A 14,314-nucleotide genomic window follows, 5' to 3' on the forward strand; every position below is an offset into this window, starting at 1 on the left:
TATACTTTTACATAGACATTCATACAGTTGTTTTATTATTTTTTGCGTGAGTTCATCCCATTCATTATTGCAAATTATTTTTTTAAACTTAATTTGTCTTAGAAATCATTGCACGTGAATACTTTTCACATTGTCTTTAAGAATCTCTAGAAGACATCCCTATAAAACATTGCCTTTCAGCTCTTAACAGGATGAAGTAAGTTTGTCCTTAGGTTCCACCCGGGAGAGCTAGCTGAGAAAGTGCAGTAAGTGGAAGAAAAAGACAACCACAGATTAGTGTGTTTTGGTCCCATTTTCATTCAAAGAAACTTTCTCTGTATGTGTTGCTATATGCATAGAAGAAAGCCAGTTTGGACACCAAACTCTTAACAGTGCGATATCTTTAGGGGATGTGATTGTGGGGAGATTTTACCATTTCACAAAGTTTGACTTAAAAAAGAGAATCTGTTGCAGGTAGTGACTATCTGGGGCTGGTGGTGCAGCTGGTAAAGGAATTTACTAAGACAGTTGTAGGTAAAGAAAGGCAGATTTATTGGAGGAAGTATGAAAATATGTTGCAAGATTGCAACAGGCAGCACAGCAGAGAAGCGGCTATCTGCAAAGAGGCAAGGGCTGGTGGGAGGTTTTATCGGGTGGTGCTGAAGGAGGGGCTATGAGGTCATTATGTCCTGGAGTTGTTTTGTGATTAGCCATCTCTCGAGTGGTTGTTCATTGTTCTTTCCCACCTGGGGCCCTCCCCAACCTGGGCCCCCTTTCTCCTTGTTACTGTGGAGTCAAGACTCCACAGAATATTATGTCTTTGAGACAACGAAAGTAAAAGATCAGCAGAGTCCTAGATGAGTACCCTAAACACATTACTGCGTTTGTTTTATGTTCTCTCCTGAGAACTTCCAGAAGCTTCCAGAGCTGGTTTCCCCATGAAGATCAGGCTGCTCTGCTTCCCCCGACAGGTACAGAGTGAGATCCCAGGCTCGCCCATCTTTCTCATGAAGCTGGCCCAGCACGCCCGTCACCTGGAAGTTCAGATCCTCGCTGACCAGTATGGGAATGCTGTGTCTCTGTTTGGTCGCGACTGCTCCATCCAGCGGCGGCATCAGAAGATCGTAGAGGAAGCACCGGCCACCATCGCCCCTCTGGCCATATTCGAGTTCATGGAGCAGGTACACTTCTCAGAGCCCAGGGGGCAGCTTCAGAGAGAGCCGTCTCAGCTCAGAGTCAGGAAGAACTTTCTACGGTCAGTGTGGCCGAATGGTGGCATGGGTGCCTAACAAGAGGGACGAGGGCCCATTCCAGAGGTGATTTCAGCATCACACAGGTTTATTGGATTAGCCAGTCTGTGAACTCCCCAAATATTTCTTTTCTTTTTTGAGACAGAGTCTCACTGTGTTGCCAGGCTGGACTGCAGTGGTGCGATGATAGTTCACAGCAGCCTGTAAGTCCTGGGCTCAAGTGATCCTCCCACCTCAGCCTCCCGAGTAGCTGGGACTACAGGAACATGTCATCATGTCCAGCTAATTTTTTAAAAAATTTTTTTGTAGAGACAGAGTCTTGCTATGTTGCCCAGGCTGGCCTTGAACTCCTGGCCTCAAGTGATCCTCCCGCCTTGGCCTCCTTAAGCGCTAGGGTGATAGGCATGAGCCACCACACCTGGCCAGTCCCAAAATCTTTCACATGTAGCAGGTGCTCAGTCTGCATTTGGTGAAGGAACTGATAGTCACCATTTACAGTTCCCTGAAAAGACCTCTGGAACCCCCTTGGCCTCTTTCTGTTTCTTCACAGTGTGCCGTCCGCCTGGCCAAGACCGTGGGCTATGTGAGTGCAGGGACAGTGGAATACCTCTATAGCCAGGACGGCAGCTTCCACTTCTTGGAGCTGAATCCTCGCTTGCAGGTGGAACATCCCTGCACAGAAATGATTGCTGACGTCAATCTGCCGGCCGCCCAGCTACAGGTGAGAAAACGGGCTCGGGGCCCTGGGACTTCTCTGCCCTGGGTCAGGGGTCCATGTGCTGCTCCCATTAGTCCATCCCGCCCATCTCTTGGCTGACTGTCCCAGGGGAATGACTGGCCAAAGAGCACTTTGAGAAATCTGTAAAAGCTACAGTTCTCCCTGGGAAAATATCTTTTATACAATTTCAGGACATTCATAGACCTAGAGAAATGTTTCTTAACCTTGTTATCATTATCACTCCCTGCAAGCATCCTTTGGAAACATTTTATAGCCTAATCCCTGTCTTGTGAAATTTTAATATCACAAATATACCACATACCTGTTTGGATATCATAGATATATCTGTGCTTTATTCATGAAAAGAGTGAGTTTTTTTCACTCCCAAGAACAAGTATTTGTCTCTTCAGAGGCAGTATCACCCCTGTTAAGAATATGTGATCCAGAGTTATAACCCCTTGGGTTAAAGGAAACTCTAAATTTTTTTTTTAATTTTTAATTTTTATGGGTATATAGTAAGTCTATATATTTATAGGGTGCAAGAGATTTTTGTTTTTGTTTTTGTTTTTTTTGAGACGGAGTCTTGCTCTGTTGCCCAGGCTGGAGTGCAGTGGTGCAATCTCAGCTCACTGCAGCCTCCGCCTCCCAGGCATACAATGTGTAATAATCACATCAGGGTAAATGGGTATCCATCCCCCTCCAGCATTTATCCTTTCTTTGTGTTATGGTGTTATGAATATTCCAATTATACTCTTTTAGTTAATTTTAAAATGTACAATAAATTATTGTTGACTGTAGTCGCCCTGTTGTACTATATCAAATACCAGGCCGTATTTGTTCTCTTAATCACTACATTTTTGCGCCAATTAACCATCCTCGCTTTCCATGCCCCTACCTCTTCCTTTCCAGCCTCTGGTAACCATCATTCTACTCTCTGTGTCTGTGAGTTCCATTATTTTAATTTTTAGCTCCCACAAATGAGTAAGAACATGCAAAGTTTGTTTTTCTGTGCCTGGCTCATTTCATTTAACATAATATTCTTCAGTTCCATCCATGTTGTTGCAAATCATGGTCTCATTCTTTTTCATGTCTGAATAGTACTCCATTGTGTGTATATACCACATTTTCTTTTTCCTTTTTCTTTTTTTTTTTTTTTTTTTTTTTTTTTTTGAGATGGAGTCTTGCTCTGTCGCCCAGGCTGGAGTGTAGTGGTGCAATCTCGGCTCACTACAATACCCACCTCTTGGGTTCAAGCAATTATCCCGCCTCAACCTCCCTAGTAGTTGGGATTACGGGTGCACACTACCATGCCCAGCTAATTTTTGCATTTTTAGTAGAGATGGGGTTTCACCATATTGGCCAGGCTGGTCTCAAACTCCTGACCTCAGATGATCTGCCCACCTCGACTTCCCAAAGTGCTAGGATTACAGGCACGAGCCACTGCACCTGGCCTGTACAGACTTTTTTTCCAGACCATTCACTCTTGGCATATAGAAATGCTACTGATTTTTATATGTTGATTTTGTATCCTGTAGATTTACTGAATTTGTTTGTCAATTCGAATCGTCTTTTGGTGGATTCTTTAGGTTTTTCCAATTTTAAGATCATATCATCTGTAAACAAGGATAGTTGGACTTCTTCCTTTCCAGTTTTCTTTATCCAGTCATCTGTTGATGGACATTTAAAGGTTGATTCCAAATCTTGGCTATTGTGAATAGTGCTACAATAAACATGGGAGTACAGATACTCTTCGATATACTGATTCCCTTTCTTTTGAGTATATATTTGGCAGTAGGATTGCTAGATTGGTAGTTCTACTTTTAGTTTTTTAAGGAACCTCCATATTGTCCTCCATAGTGGTTGTACTAATTTTCAGTCCTACCAACAGTGTATGAGGGGTCCCTTTTCTCCACGTCCTTGCTAGCATTTCTTTTTCTGTTTTCTTTTCTTTTTTTTTTTTTTTTTTTTTGAGAGTGAGTCTTGCTTTGTCACCCAGGCTGGAGTACAGTGGTGCAATCTTGGCTCACTGCAACCTCTGCCTCATGGTTCGAACAATTCTCCTGCCTCAGCTTCCTGAGTAGCTGGGACTACAGGCGTGTGCCACGACGCCCGGCTAATTTTTTGTATATTTAGTAGAGATGGGGTTTCACTGTGTTATCCAGGATAGTCTTGATCTCCTGACCTCGTGATCCACCCGCCTCAGCCTCCCAAAGTGCTGGGATTACAGCCTTGAGCCACCGTGCCCAGCTGTTAGTATTTCTTATTGCCTGTCTTTTGGATAAAAGCCATTTTAACTGGAGTGAGATGATGTCTCATTGTGGTTTTGATTTGCATTTCTCTGATGATCAGTGATGTTGGCGCCTTTTCCTATGCCTGTTTGCCATTCATATGTCTTCTTTTGGGAAATGTCTATTCAGATCTTTTGTCTATTTTTAATTGGATTCATGAGACTTTTTTCCTACTGAGTTGTTTTAGCTTCTTTTTTCTTTTTGAGCCAGGTCCTTGCTCTGTTGCCCAGGCAGGAATGCAGTGGCATGATCATGGCTCACTGCAGTCTTGACCTCCTGGGCTCAAGCGATTCTCCCACATCAACCTCCTGAGTAGCTGAGACTACAGGTGTGCAACACCATGCCCAGCTAACTTTTTAAAATTTTTTGTAGAGATAAGGTCTCACTATGTTGTCTAGGCTGGTCTCAAACTCTTGGGTTCAAGCAACCCTCTCACCTCAGCCTCCCAAAGTGCTGGTGTTACAGGCATAAGTCACCATGCTCATCCTTGAGCTTCTTATGTATTCTGGTTATTAATCCCTTGTCAGGTGGCTAGTTTACAAATGTTTTCTCCCATGCTGTGGATTGTCTCTTCCCTTTGTTGATTGTTTCCTTTGCTGTGCAGAAGTGTCTTAACTTGATGTGATCCCATTTGTCCTTTTTTTGCTTTAGTTGTCTGTGTCTTTGGGGTATTACTCAATAAATTTTTGCCCAGACTGATGTTCCTGAGAGTTCCCCCAATGTTTTCTTCTAGTAGTTTCATAAGTTCAGGTCTTAGATTTAAGTCTTTAGTCCATTTTGATTTGAAGAATTTGATTCTTCATTTATGATTCTGCGTATGGATATCCAGTTTTCCCAGCACCATTTATTGAAGAGACTTTTTCCCCATTGCATGTTCTTTGCAAGTTTGTCAAAAATGAGTTCACTGTAGATGTATGGATTTGTTTCTGGATTCTCTATTCTGTCCCATTGATCTATGTGTTTGTTTTTATGTCAGTACCACCCTGTTTTGGTTACTGTAGCTCTATAATATAACTCATAGTCAGGTAATTGGATTCCTCCAGTGTTTGTTCTTTTTATTCAGGATGATATTGGCTATTCTGGGTCTTTTGTGTTTCCATATAAACTTTAGGATTTTTTTTTTCTATTTCTGTGAAGAATGTCATTGGTATTTTGATAGGGATTGCATTGAATCTACAGATTGCTTTGGGTAATGTAGCCATTTTAACAATGCTGATTCTTCCAAACCATGAACATGGAATATCTTTCCATTTTTGTGTGTCCTCTTCAATTTCTCACATCAGTGTTTTATGCTTTTTATTATAGAGACCTTTCACTTCTTTGGGTAAGTTTATTCCAGGGATTTTATTTTATTTGTAGCTATCATAAATGGACTACTTTCTTGATTTTTTTTTCCAGACCATTCACTCTTGGCATATAGAAATGCTACTGATTTTTATATGCTGATTTTGTATCCTGTAGATTTACTGAATTCGTTTGTCATTTCGAATTGTTTTTTGGTGGATTCTTTACGTTTTTCCAATTTTAAGATCATATAATCTGTAAACAAGGATAATTGGACTTCTTCCTTTCCAATTTGGATGTCCTTTATTTCTTCTCTAAATTATTTTTATTGCTTTCTTCCTTTTTTCCTTCTTTCTTCCCATAATGGGGTCTCATTATGTTGCCCAGGCTGGTCTCTCTCCCTTCCTCTTTTTCTTCCTTCAGCAGAATTTTAAAAAAAGTTTTCTCTATTTTTTTTTAGTTTGAAAGATTTCAAAAAAGTTGCAAGAATGATACAATTAATACCCATATGCCCTGCATGTAGATCCATCAGTTGCCACATTTGCTTTGTCTCTCTTCTGCCGGTTTGTATAATTTTAGGGGGCTCAATCTTTTTTTTTTCTTTGAGGTGGCGTCTCGCCCTTTCACCCAGGCTGGAGTGCAGTGGTGCAATCTTGGCTCACTGCAACCTCCACCTCCCAGGTTCAAGCGATTCTCCTGCCTCAGCCTCCCGAGTAGCTGGGATTATAGGTGCCTGCCACCATACCCAGCTAATTTTTATATTTTTAGTAGAGATGGGGCTTCACCATGTTGGCCAGGCTGGTCTCAAACTCCTGACCTCAACTAATCAGCCCACCTCGGCCTCCCAAAATGCTGGCATTACAGGTGTGCACCACTGTGCCCGGCCATGGGCTCAATCTTTTGAGCAATGGTTTGAGTGAACCTTCGTAACATATGGCCTCTGAATACTTCATTCTAAAGGCCTCCTAGAACGAGAGCATTCTGGCCCAACGTGCCAGTGCAATTATGACACTTGAGAAATAGAGCATTGATACCACATCTATATCTAATATATACCATTCACATTAAATATTTTCCCTGTTGTTCCAATAATGTCTTTTTATGGCTGTTTTTTGTCTCTTAAATCCAGGATCCAACCCAGGGTGACACATTCCATTTTATTTTCATGTGTCTTTAATCTCTTTAATCTGAAAGCATTCCATAGTCTTTTTTCATCCTTGATATTGGCATTAAATTTGTTTTTTTTTTTTTTTTTTGGTGGTGGAGTCTCACTCTGTCACTCAGGCTGGAGTGCAGTGGTGCAATCATGACTCACTACAGCTTCAACCTCCCAGACTCGAGAGATCCTCCCACCTCAGCCTCCTGAGTAGCTGGGACCACAGGTGCAAGTCACCATGCCTGGATAATGTTTTTTTAATTTTTTCTGTAGAGATGGGGTCTCATTATGTTGCCCAGGCTGGTCTCCAACTCCTAGGCTCAAGCGATCTGCCTGCTTCAGCCTCCCAAAGTGCTGGGATTACAGACAGGGACACTGGCATTTTTGAGGAGCTCGGGCAGAATGTCCCTCACTGGATCTCTCTGATTATTTCTTCCTGGTTCGATTCCTGCTACACATTTTGGCAGAATACTACACAGGTGTTGTGTCCTTAATACATCCCATCATGAAGCATGTTAAACCTGATCATTCGGTTAAGCTGGTTCCATAGTTGTCTACTTTTTACCCATTCTTCATGTCCAGTTTCCTCTTCGGGTGCCCTTTACAAAAACTTCCTTTAACTCTGCAGCCAACATGGTTACTTCTCACCTTCCCTAGCTCTAAAAGTCTAGTGCTTTTACTTGATGCATGTATTTTCGTGTTGTGTGATGTTGTTTCATAAATATCTTTCCTTATCCCAACTGTACTATTTGCTCCACTGTGAAAAGTTCATGCCTTATGGCTTTTTCCTTCTTTGGCTCTCTGGCCACAGCAGAGCACCATGTTGTCTATAGAGTAGTGTCTGTATATCCGAAATCATTGACTGAACCTCTGTTGCATCTACCACTGTGCCTGGTGTTTTGGGGCCGTGTTCTGGTAGGACTGACAGTCTGTGGGTTGGATCTCTTGATTTTAGATCGCCATGGGCGTGCCACTGCACCGGCTGAAGGATATCCGGCTTCTGTACGGAGAGTCACCATGGGGAGTGACTCCCATTTCTTTTGAAACCCCCTCAAACCCTCCCCTCGCCCGAGGCCACGTCATTGCCGCCAGAATCACCAGCGAAAACCCAGACGAGGCAAGTTATGGGGGCCCCTGTGTTTCCACCATCTCAGATCTCCCAGCATGTGGGGCACCCTGGATGTTAGCCTGAGAAGAGACACCCACAAGCTATACAGGCATCTCAGTTTACAAATGGGGAAGCTGAGGCATGGGAAGGGACATGCCGTGGTTTATCAGATTATTGGATTTTTATTTTTATTTATTTTTATTTTTTTGAGTTGGAGTCTCACCCTGTCACCCAGGCTGGAGTGTAGTGGCGCGATCTTGGCTCACTACAACCTCCGCCTCCCAGGTTCAAGAGATTCTCCTGCCTCAGTCTCCCAAGTAGCTGGGATTACAGGCGCCCGCCACCACGCCTGGCTAATTTTTGTATTTTTAGTAGAAACGGGGTTTCACCATATTGGCCAGGCTGGTCTGGAACTCCTGACCTCGAGTGATCCACCCGCGTCGGCCTCCCAAAGTGTTGGGATTACAGGCATGAGCCACCACACCCGGCTGGATTTACTGGATTTTGGGATTATTGCCAGGCTCTGGGCCGAGCCTTCCTGGGTCTCAGTGCTCACTTACAGGACACTACTGCTGCTGGACATTGTCACCCCACATTACAGGCAAAGAGCCTGGGGTAACTTGCTTCCTGTCTCCCACCTGGGACCTGCTGAGACCCAGCAGTGGACTCCAAAAGCCATGCCTGTCTTTGGGACAAGCAGCCAGGTTTAGAACCCTAGTCCTTGGATTTCTGGCCCCGCGTGCTTTTTGTCACAGTATAAAGTCTGGCTCATTGTGGAGAGTCCCTTTGTGACTTGGTCTTACTTGGGTCTTAAAAAACAAACCAACTGGCATCCCTTACAGTTTACATGCATACCGACCGTTGATTGTCACAGGACTCATCAATCTACTACAACTTAATTGCTTAATTATTACACTCAGGAAACTGGGGGTAAGAGAGGATACACCTCCACCCCTTTTAATTAAATAATTTTAAGCTAGGGTAGCTGTATTCGTTTGGGGTTCTTGGCTGTGAACCAAACACTGACTCTGGGGGGACACACAAAAAGGGAATTTTTTGGAGGGATGATGGCTCGTTCCCAGGTTCCTGGGAGGATGGAGGACCAGGTATGGTAACAGCCCAGGCACTTGGGTCGCTCCATCTCTCACCTCTACATACCTCTCCCCAAATCCTTCGTCCCTTAGTTCAGGAGCCCTAATCCCAGTGAGAGGTGCCCTGTCTACCCACTCTACGAAAATTGTACTCAGAGGGAGACGGGCCGTCCCCCAAGAGGGGATCAGCTGTGTGTTGGCAGCAGCCTGGCCGATGGGGTGAGGAAGAGGGGGATGGAGGGAGGAAGGGAGGAAGGGGTAGGAAAGGAAGGAGGGAAGAGGGGAGTGAGGAAGGACGAAGGGAGAGAGGGAAGGAGGGAGGGAAGGAGGAAGGAAGGAGAGAAGAAAGGAAGGAAATACCGACGAAATAGCCTCTTCCCTAGCAGCAAGGGCCCTGCCCAGGACGCCCTGGATTTCTTCACCTGCAGAGGTTTTCATTATCCAGAATTGGAAATCTAACCTGTCTTCACTTTTATTTAAACTTTTTATTTTTGAAATGTCAAGCATATAAAATCAGAATGTCCCTTCACTCAGCTCCAACAATCGTCAACATTCGCCCATTTAACACTTGCACTGCCATCTCTGTCCCAACTGGCTTATTTAATTTATTTATTTATTTGAGACAGTGTCTAGCTCTGTCACCCAGGCAGGAGTGCAGTGGCGTAGTCATGCCTCACTGCAGCCTAATCTCCTGGGCTCAAGAGATCCTCCTGCCTCAGCCCCACAAGTAGATGGGACTACAGGCGTGTGCCACCACACCTGGCTAATTTTTTTTATTTTTTGTAGAGATGGGGTCTCCTGATGTTACTCTGGCTGGTTTTGAACTCCTGGGCTCAAGTGATCCTCCTACCTCTGCCTCCCAAAGTGCTGGGATTACAGACATGAGCCACTGCGACTGACCCAACTTGGTTATTTTTTTACAGTTAAAAAAATAAGAATTATAGGCATTGAGGTGCTCATATGGGTACACCCATGAATAGATACATCCATACGTGTAACAAGAGACATCAGTGTTTTACTGAGTACCCTAAGCTTTTGGTTAGGGTAGGGGTTCTTGGGTTTTCCCAGGACTGAATTCTGATGAAAATATATCTGGAGTAATGATTTCTTCCATTTTGCATTTTCTGTCCGGACTCCAGGGTTTTAAGCCGAGCTCCGGGACTGTCCAGGAACTGAATTTCCGGAGCAGCAAGAACGTGTGGGGTTACTTCAGCGTGGCCGCTACTGGAGGCTTGCACGAGTTTGCGGATTCCCAGTTTGGGCACTGCTTCTCCTGGGGAGAGAACCGGGAAGAGGCCATTTCGTCAGTATTTCTTTCTTTCCCTCCTTCCTTCCTTCCTTCCTTCCTTCCTTCCTTCCTTCCTTCCTTCCTTCCTTCCTCCTTCCCTCCCTCTCTCCCTTCTTCCCCTCTTCCTTCCTTCTCTTTCTCCTCCCTTCCTTCCTTCTTCCCTCCCTCTCAGCCTTTCTCCTTTCTTCCTTCCTTCCCTTCCGTTGTCTTCCTGCCTTCCTTTCTTCCTTCCTTCCTCCCATCTTCTGCCCTCCCCTCCCCTTCCATCCCTTCCCCTCCCTTCCTTCCTCCCCTCCCTTCTCCTCCCCTTCCCTTCTTTCCTCCCTTCCTCCCTGTCTTCCTTCCTTCTTTCTTCCTCCCTTCTTCCCTCCATCCTTCTTTTCCTGCCTTCTCTGCTTTCCTCCCCCTCCCTTTCTTCCTCCTTCTTTCCTTCCTTCCTTCTTTCCCTCCCTTCCCACTTCCTCCTTTTCCCAATTCCTTCCTTTAAGAAATGAAACAGTCCCCTGGGGCTTCAGATACAGTAGCATTTCAGGAGACCAAGAAAAGTAAATCACAGGGTAGGCCCCATTTTAAATACCCTGTGCTTGAAGTTCAAGATCAAAGCCTGCCCTTTTCCTTTATTGAAGATCCACAAAGTAAAATGAGTGCACCAAGGTCATTTGGTCTTGAGCTTATAAGAGGTCTAGCTTGAAGGGGATCTAAAGTTTGTTCTAGGAGATACCCAAAGTGTAAAAGGTGCTAAGTACTATAGCTGAAGAAAGGGGGAGGGAAACTCCTTTACATTTAAACCTTGTCAGTAGTTCTCTAATTGGTTGTATTTGACACCAAAGACTAAATTTTAAGGAGTGTGTCCTGCTATGAACCACCCACCACCCTGAGGCCTGTGACAGCAGCCCCATGTCCCCAGCTCAGCCAAGTCCTCCCATACTTATGATAGTTTCTGCAGAGCTGAGAAGCCCACATTGACAGAGGGACCCCTAAATTCTGACACACCACATCCGACACTTCTCCTGACTTGACAAGGGTGTGGAAAGGTATAAAACTAGTTTACTTTGTAATTAAATGTTTTTGTGTGGGTAACTGCACTTCAGAGTGAAAAAATCCCAAAGGCCTTAGCATTAAAATCTGACCTGGGGCACTTAGCCACGAATTAAATTGAGTTGGGCAGTTTTGATGATCAGGTTTTCTTTGCCAGCTTAGAATAATTAATTTTAATCATGCTTAGTGAAAAATAGAGATCCTTGAAGTTTATGGAAGATTGCAGCAAAAAGGGCTTAATGGGAGGAGGCGGAAGATAGATCAGCCAGCCCAGACCCCTCCGAGTGTAGTGACCTGTGGCTTGTCACATGCTACGACTGGACCAACCGCAACTTCAACAGAACTCACAGGCAGAAATTCCAGCTTTTCTTATTGCTCTTAGTGAGAGTCCAGTAGGGGGATCAACTGTCCTCGTTTTCCTAGCACCGGTTTCTCAGGTTGAAGGACTTCTCAGTGCTAAAATGGGGACCGCCCCAAGGAAACTGGGACAAGTCACTCACCCGTGGGGCCAGCGGGTTAACTCTCAGACCCAGCTTCCAGACCCACAGCTGACTTTTCATGGCATATGGATACCCTTGTTGGACCTCACTGGGTCTTCATTTTCTCACCCCCAAAATGGGGTCATCAGTGTCCTTCCCCATTACCTGCTGACAGCACACAGGATGCTGCAAGACATGAAAGCTTACTCGGCCAGGCACAGTGGCTCACGCCTGTAATCCCAGCACTTTGGGAGGCCAAGGTGGGCAGATCACTTGAAGCCAGGAGTTCGAGACCAGCCTGGCCAACATGACGAAACCCTGTCTCTACTAAAAATACAGAAATTAGCTGGGCATCCTGCTGGCCTTCTGTAATCCCAGCTACTCGGGAGGCTGAGGCAGGAGAATTGCTTGAACCTGGGAGATGGAGGTTGCAGTGAGCTGAGATCGTGCCATTTCACTCCAGCCTGGGCAACAAGAGTGAAACTCCATCTCAAAAAAAAAAAAAAGAAAAAAGAAAGCTTTCTCTCCCAGAAGAAGAGGTGTTCAGATACCTGCCCACACTCACCATGAATTCATAAGGCTGAGCTTCCCGAGTAGCTGGGACTATAGGCGCGTCCCACCACGCCCGGCTAGTTTTGTATTTTTAGTAGAGACAGGATTTCTCCATGTTGGTCAGGCTGGTCTCAAACTCCTGACCTCAGGTGATCCACCCGCCTCGGTCTCCCAAAGTGTTGGGATTACAGGCGTGAGACACTGCAACCGGCCTGAGGTTTAGCCATTTGAACTGGTGCTCTTGGAGATTTGGAGGCTGTGTGTTGGGAAGAGGCAGCGATGGGGCCCACCAGGCCCCTGAGCTGGGTGACAGTGCCGTCCATCTGCAGGTGCACCCCACACACACCAGGCAGAGCAGCTGTGTGGATGGTGAGAGGGTGGCACCAGCTCTGGGGACAGGAGATTTGAATAGGTCAAGGGAGAGACAGAGGCAGTGACCAATTTCCCTTTGTTTTTTTCTTCTTTTAAGAGATAGTGTCTCACTGTGTTGCCCAGGCTGGAGTGCAGTAGTGTGATCATAGCTCATTGCAGCCTCAAACTCCTGGGCTCAAGCGATCCTCCCCCTTCAGCCTCCTGAGTAGCTGGGACTACAGTCACATACCACCATGCTTGGCTGATTTAAAAAATTTTTTTGTAGAGATGGGGTCTCACTATGTTGCCCAGGCTGGTCTTGAACTCGTGGCCTCAAGCAATCCTCCCACCTCAGACTCCCAAAGCAGTGGGATTATAGGCATGAACCACCATGCCTGGCCGGTTCTTTCTCTACTAATCATTAACTATTATAGTCAATAATTATAACAATAATAACTAATCACGTTCATTGTAGTTAATATTTATTGATCAATGACCATGTGCATTACATGGATTGTCTCATTTCAATTCTTGAACACCCTCATGAAGTCAGGGCTATTTCCCCATTTTCCATATGAGGAAACTGAGGCCCAGAGTTCTCAAGTCAGTTGGCCAAGATTAGCCAGGCAGTAAACCCTGGCGCTGATTCAATGCGCTGGCTGTGTCAGTCAGAGCCCTCTCTTAACTCCTGTGCTTTTCTTTTCTGTTTTTTTTTTTTTTTTTTTTTTGGAGACAGAGTCTTGCTCTGTCGCCCAGCCTGGAGTGCAGTGGTGTGATCTCATCTCACTGCAACCTCTGCCTCCCAGATTCAAGTGATTCTCCTGCCTCAGCCTCCTGAGTAGCTGAGATTACAGGCGTCTTCCACCATGCTGAGCTAATTTTTGTATTTTTGGTAGAGATGGGTTTCGCCATGTTGGCCAGGCTGGTCTTGAACTCCTGACCTCAAGTAATACGCCTGCCTCAACCTCCCAAAGTGCTGGGATTACAGGCATGAGCCACCACACCCGGCCACTCCTGTGCTTTTCTAGTTCTCTGAACCACATCATTGCAGCAACTCTGTTGATATGTGCATGAATTTGGAAAATGATCCATGTGCCTTTCCCTTCAAGGAACATGGTGGTGGCTTTGAAGGAACTGTCCATCCGAGGCGACTTTAGGACTACCGTGGAATACCTCATTAACCTCCTGGAGACTGAGAGCTTCCAGAACAATGACATCGACACTGGGTGGTTGGACTACCTCATTGCTGAGAAAGTGCAGGTAGGGAGTGAGCTGCCTGTGTCTCCCCTCTGGATGGCCGAGACCTCGGCTTCCTGAGGATACTGAAGTGCATTCTCTCCTAGGCGGAGAAACCAGATATCATGCTTGGGGTGGTATGCGGGGCCTTGAACGTGGCCGATGCGATGTTCAGAACGTGCATGACAGATTTCTTACACTCCCTGGAAAGGTAGGGGCTGTGGCAGTTCGCTTCTGCTTTTGTGATGTGTTAGCGGCTTAGGAGGCTGAATCTGTCTCCTTTATTCGTGTGGCCAATTAGTCACCAGGCAATTGGTGAGTCTCTCCTCCAGTCTTGCCTCTGGGAAATTCCTCTGCGGATCAACCTAGGCCACCCTTGAAGAGGCCGTGGGTTAGGGAATGGGATTCTTGAGGCCAGGGTGGCAGTCAGTGTACAGGCTGTTGTGTACGGATCCATGCTGTCTTGTGTAAGGTACATCATAATAGTCAGGAGTTC

At 45.5% G+C, this 14,314-nt stretch overlaps 1 protein-coding gene across 2 annotated transcripts in view; it reads left to right on the top strand.

The window, feature by feature from the left end:
• ACACB (acetyl-CoA carboxylase beta) overlaps window positions 1–14,314 on the top strand; it is a 157,923-nt gene that overhangs the window by 68,097 nt on the left and 75,512 nt on the right. For both annotated transcript variants that reach the window (XM_030821335.1, XM_030821336.1), the window contains 6 exons: window positions 951–1,160; window positions 1,780–1,950; window positions 7,631–7,792; window positions 10,014–10,177; window positions 13,692–13,842; window positions 13,926–14,029. In XM_030821335.1, coding sequence (XP_030677195.1) covers window positions 951–1,160; window positions 1,780–1,950; window positions 7,631–7,792; window positions 10,014–10,177; window positions 13,692–13,842; window positions 13,926–14,029 — 962 coding nt within the window. The remainder of the gene's footprint in view (window positions 1–950; window positions 1,161–1,779; window positions 1,951–7,630; window positions 7,793–10,013; window positions 10,178–13,691; window positions 13,843–13,925; window positions 14,030–14,314) is intronic.

Source organism: Nomascus leucogenys, chromosome 10, assembly GCF_006542625.1.
Source record: "Nomascus leucogenys isolate Asia chromosome 10, Asia_NLE_v1, whole genome shotgun sequence".
In the NCBI taxonomy this organism is placed as follows: Eukaryota; Metazoa; Chordata; class Mammalia; order Primates; family Hylobatidae; genus Nomascus; species Nomascus leucogenys.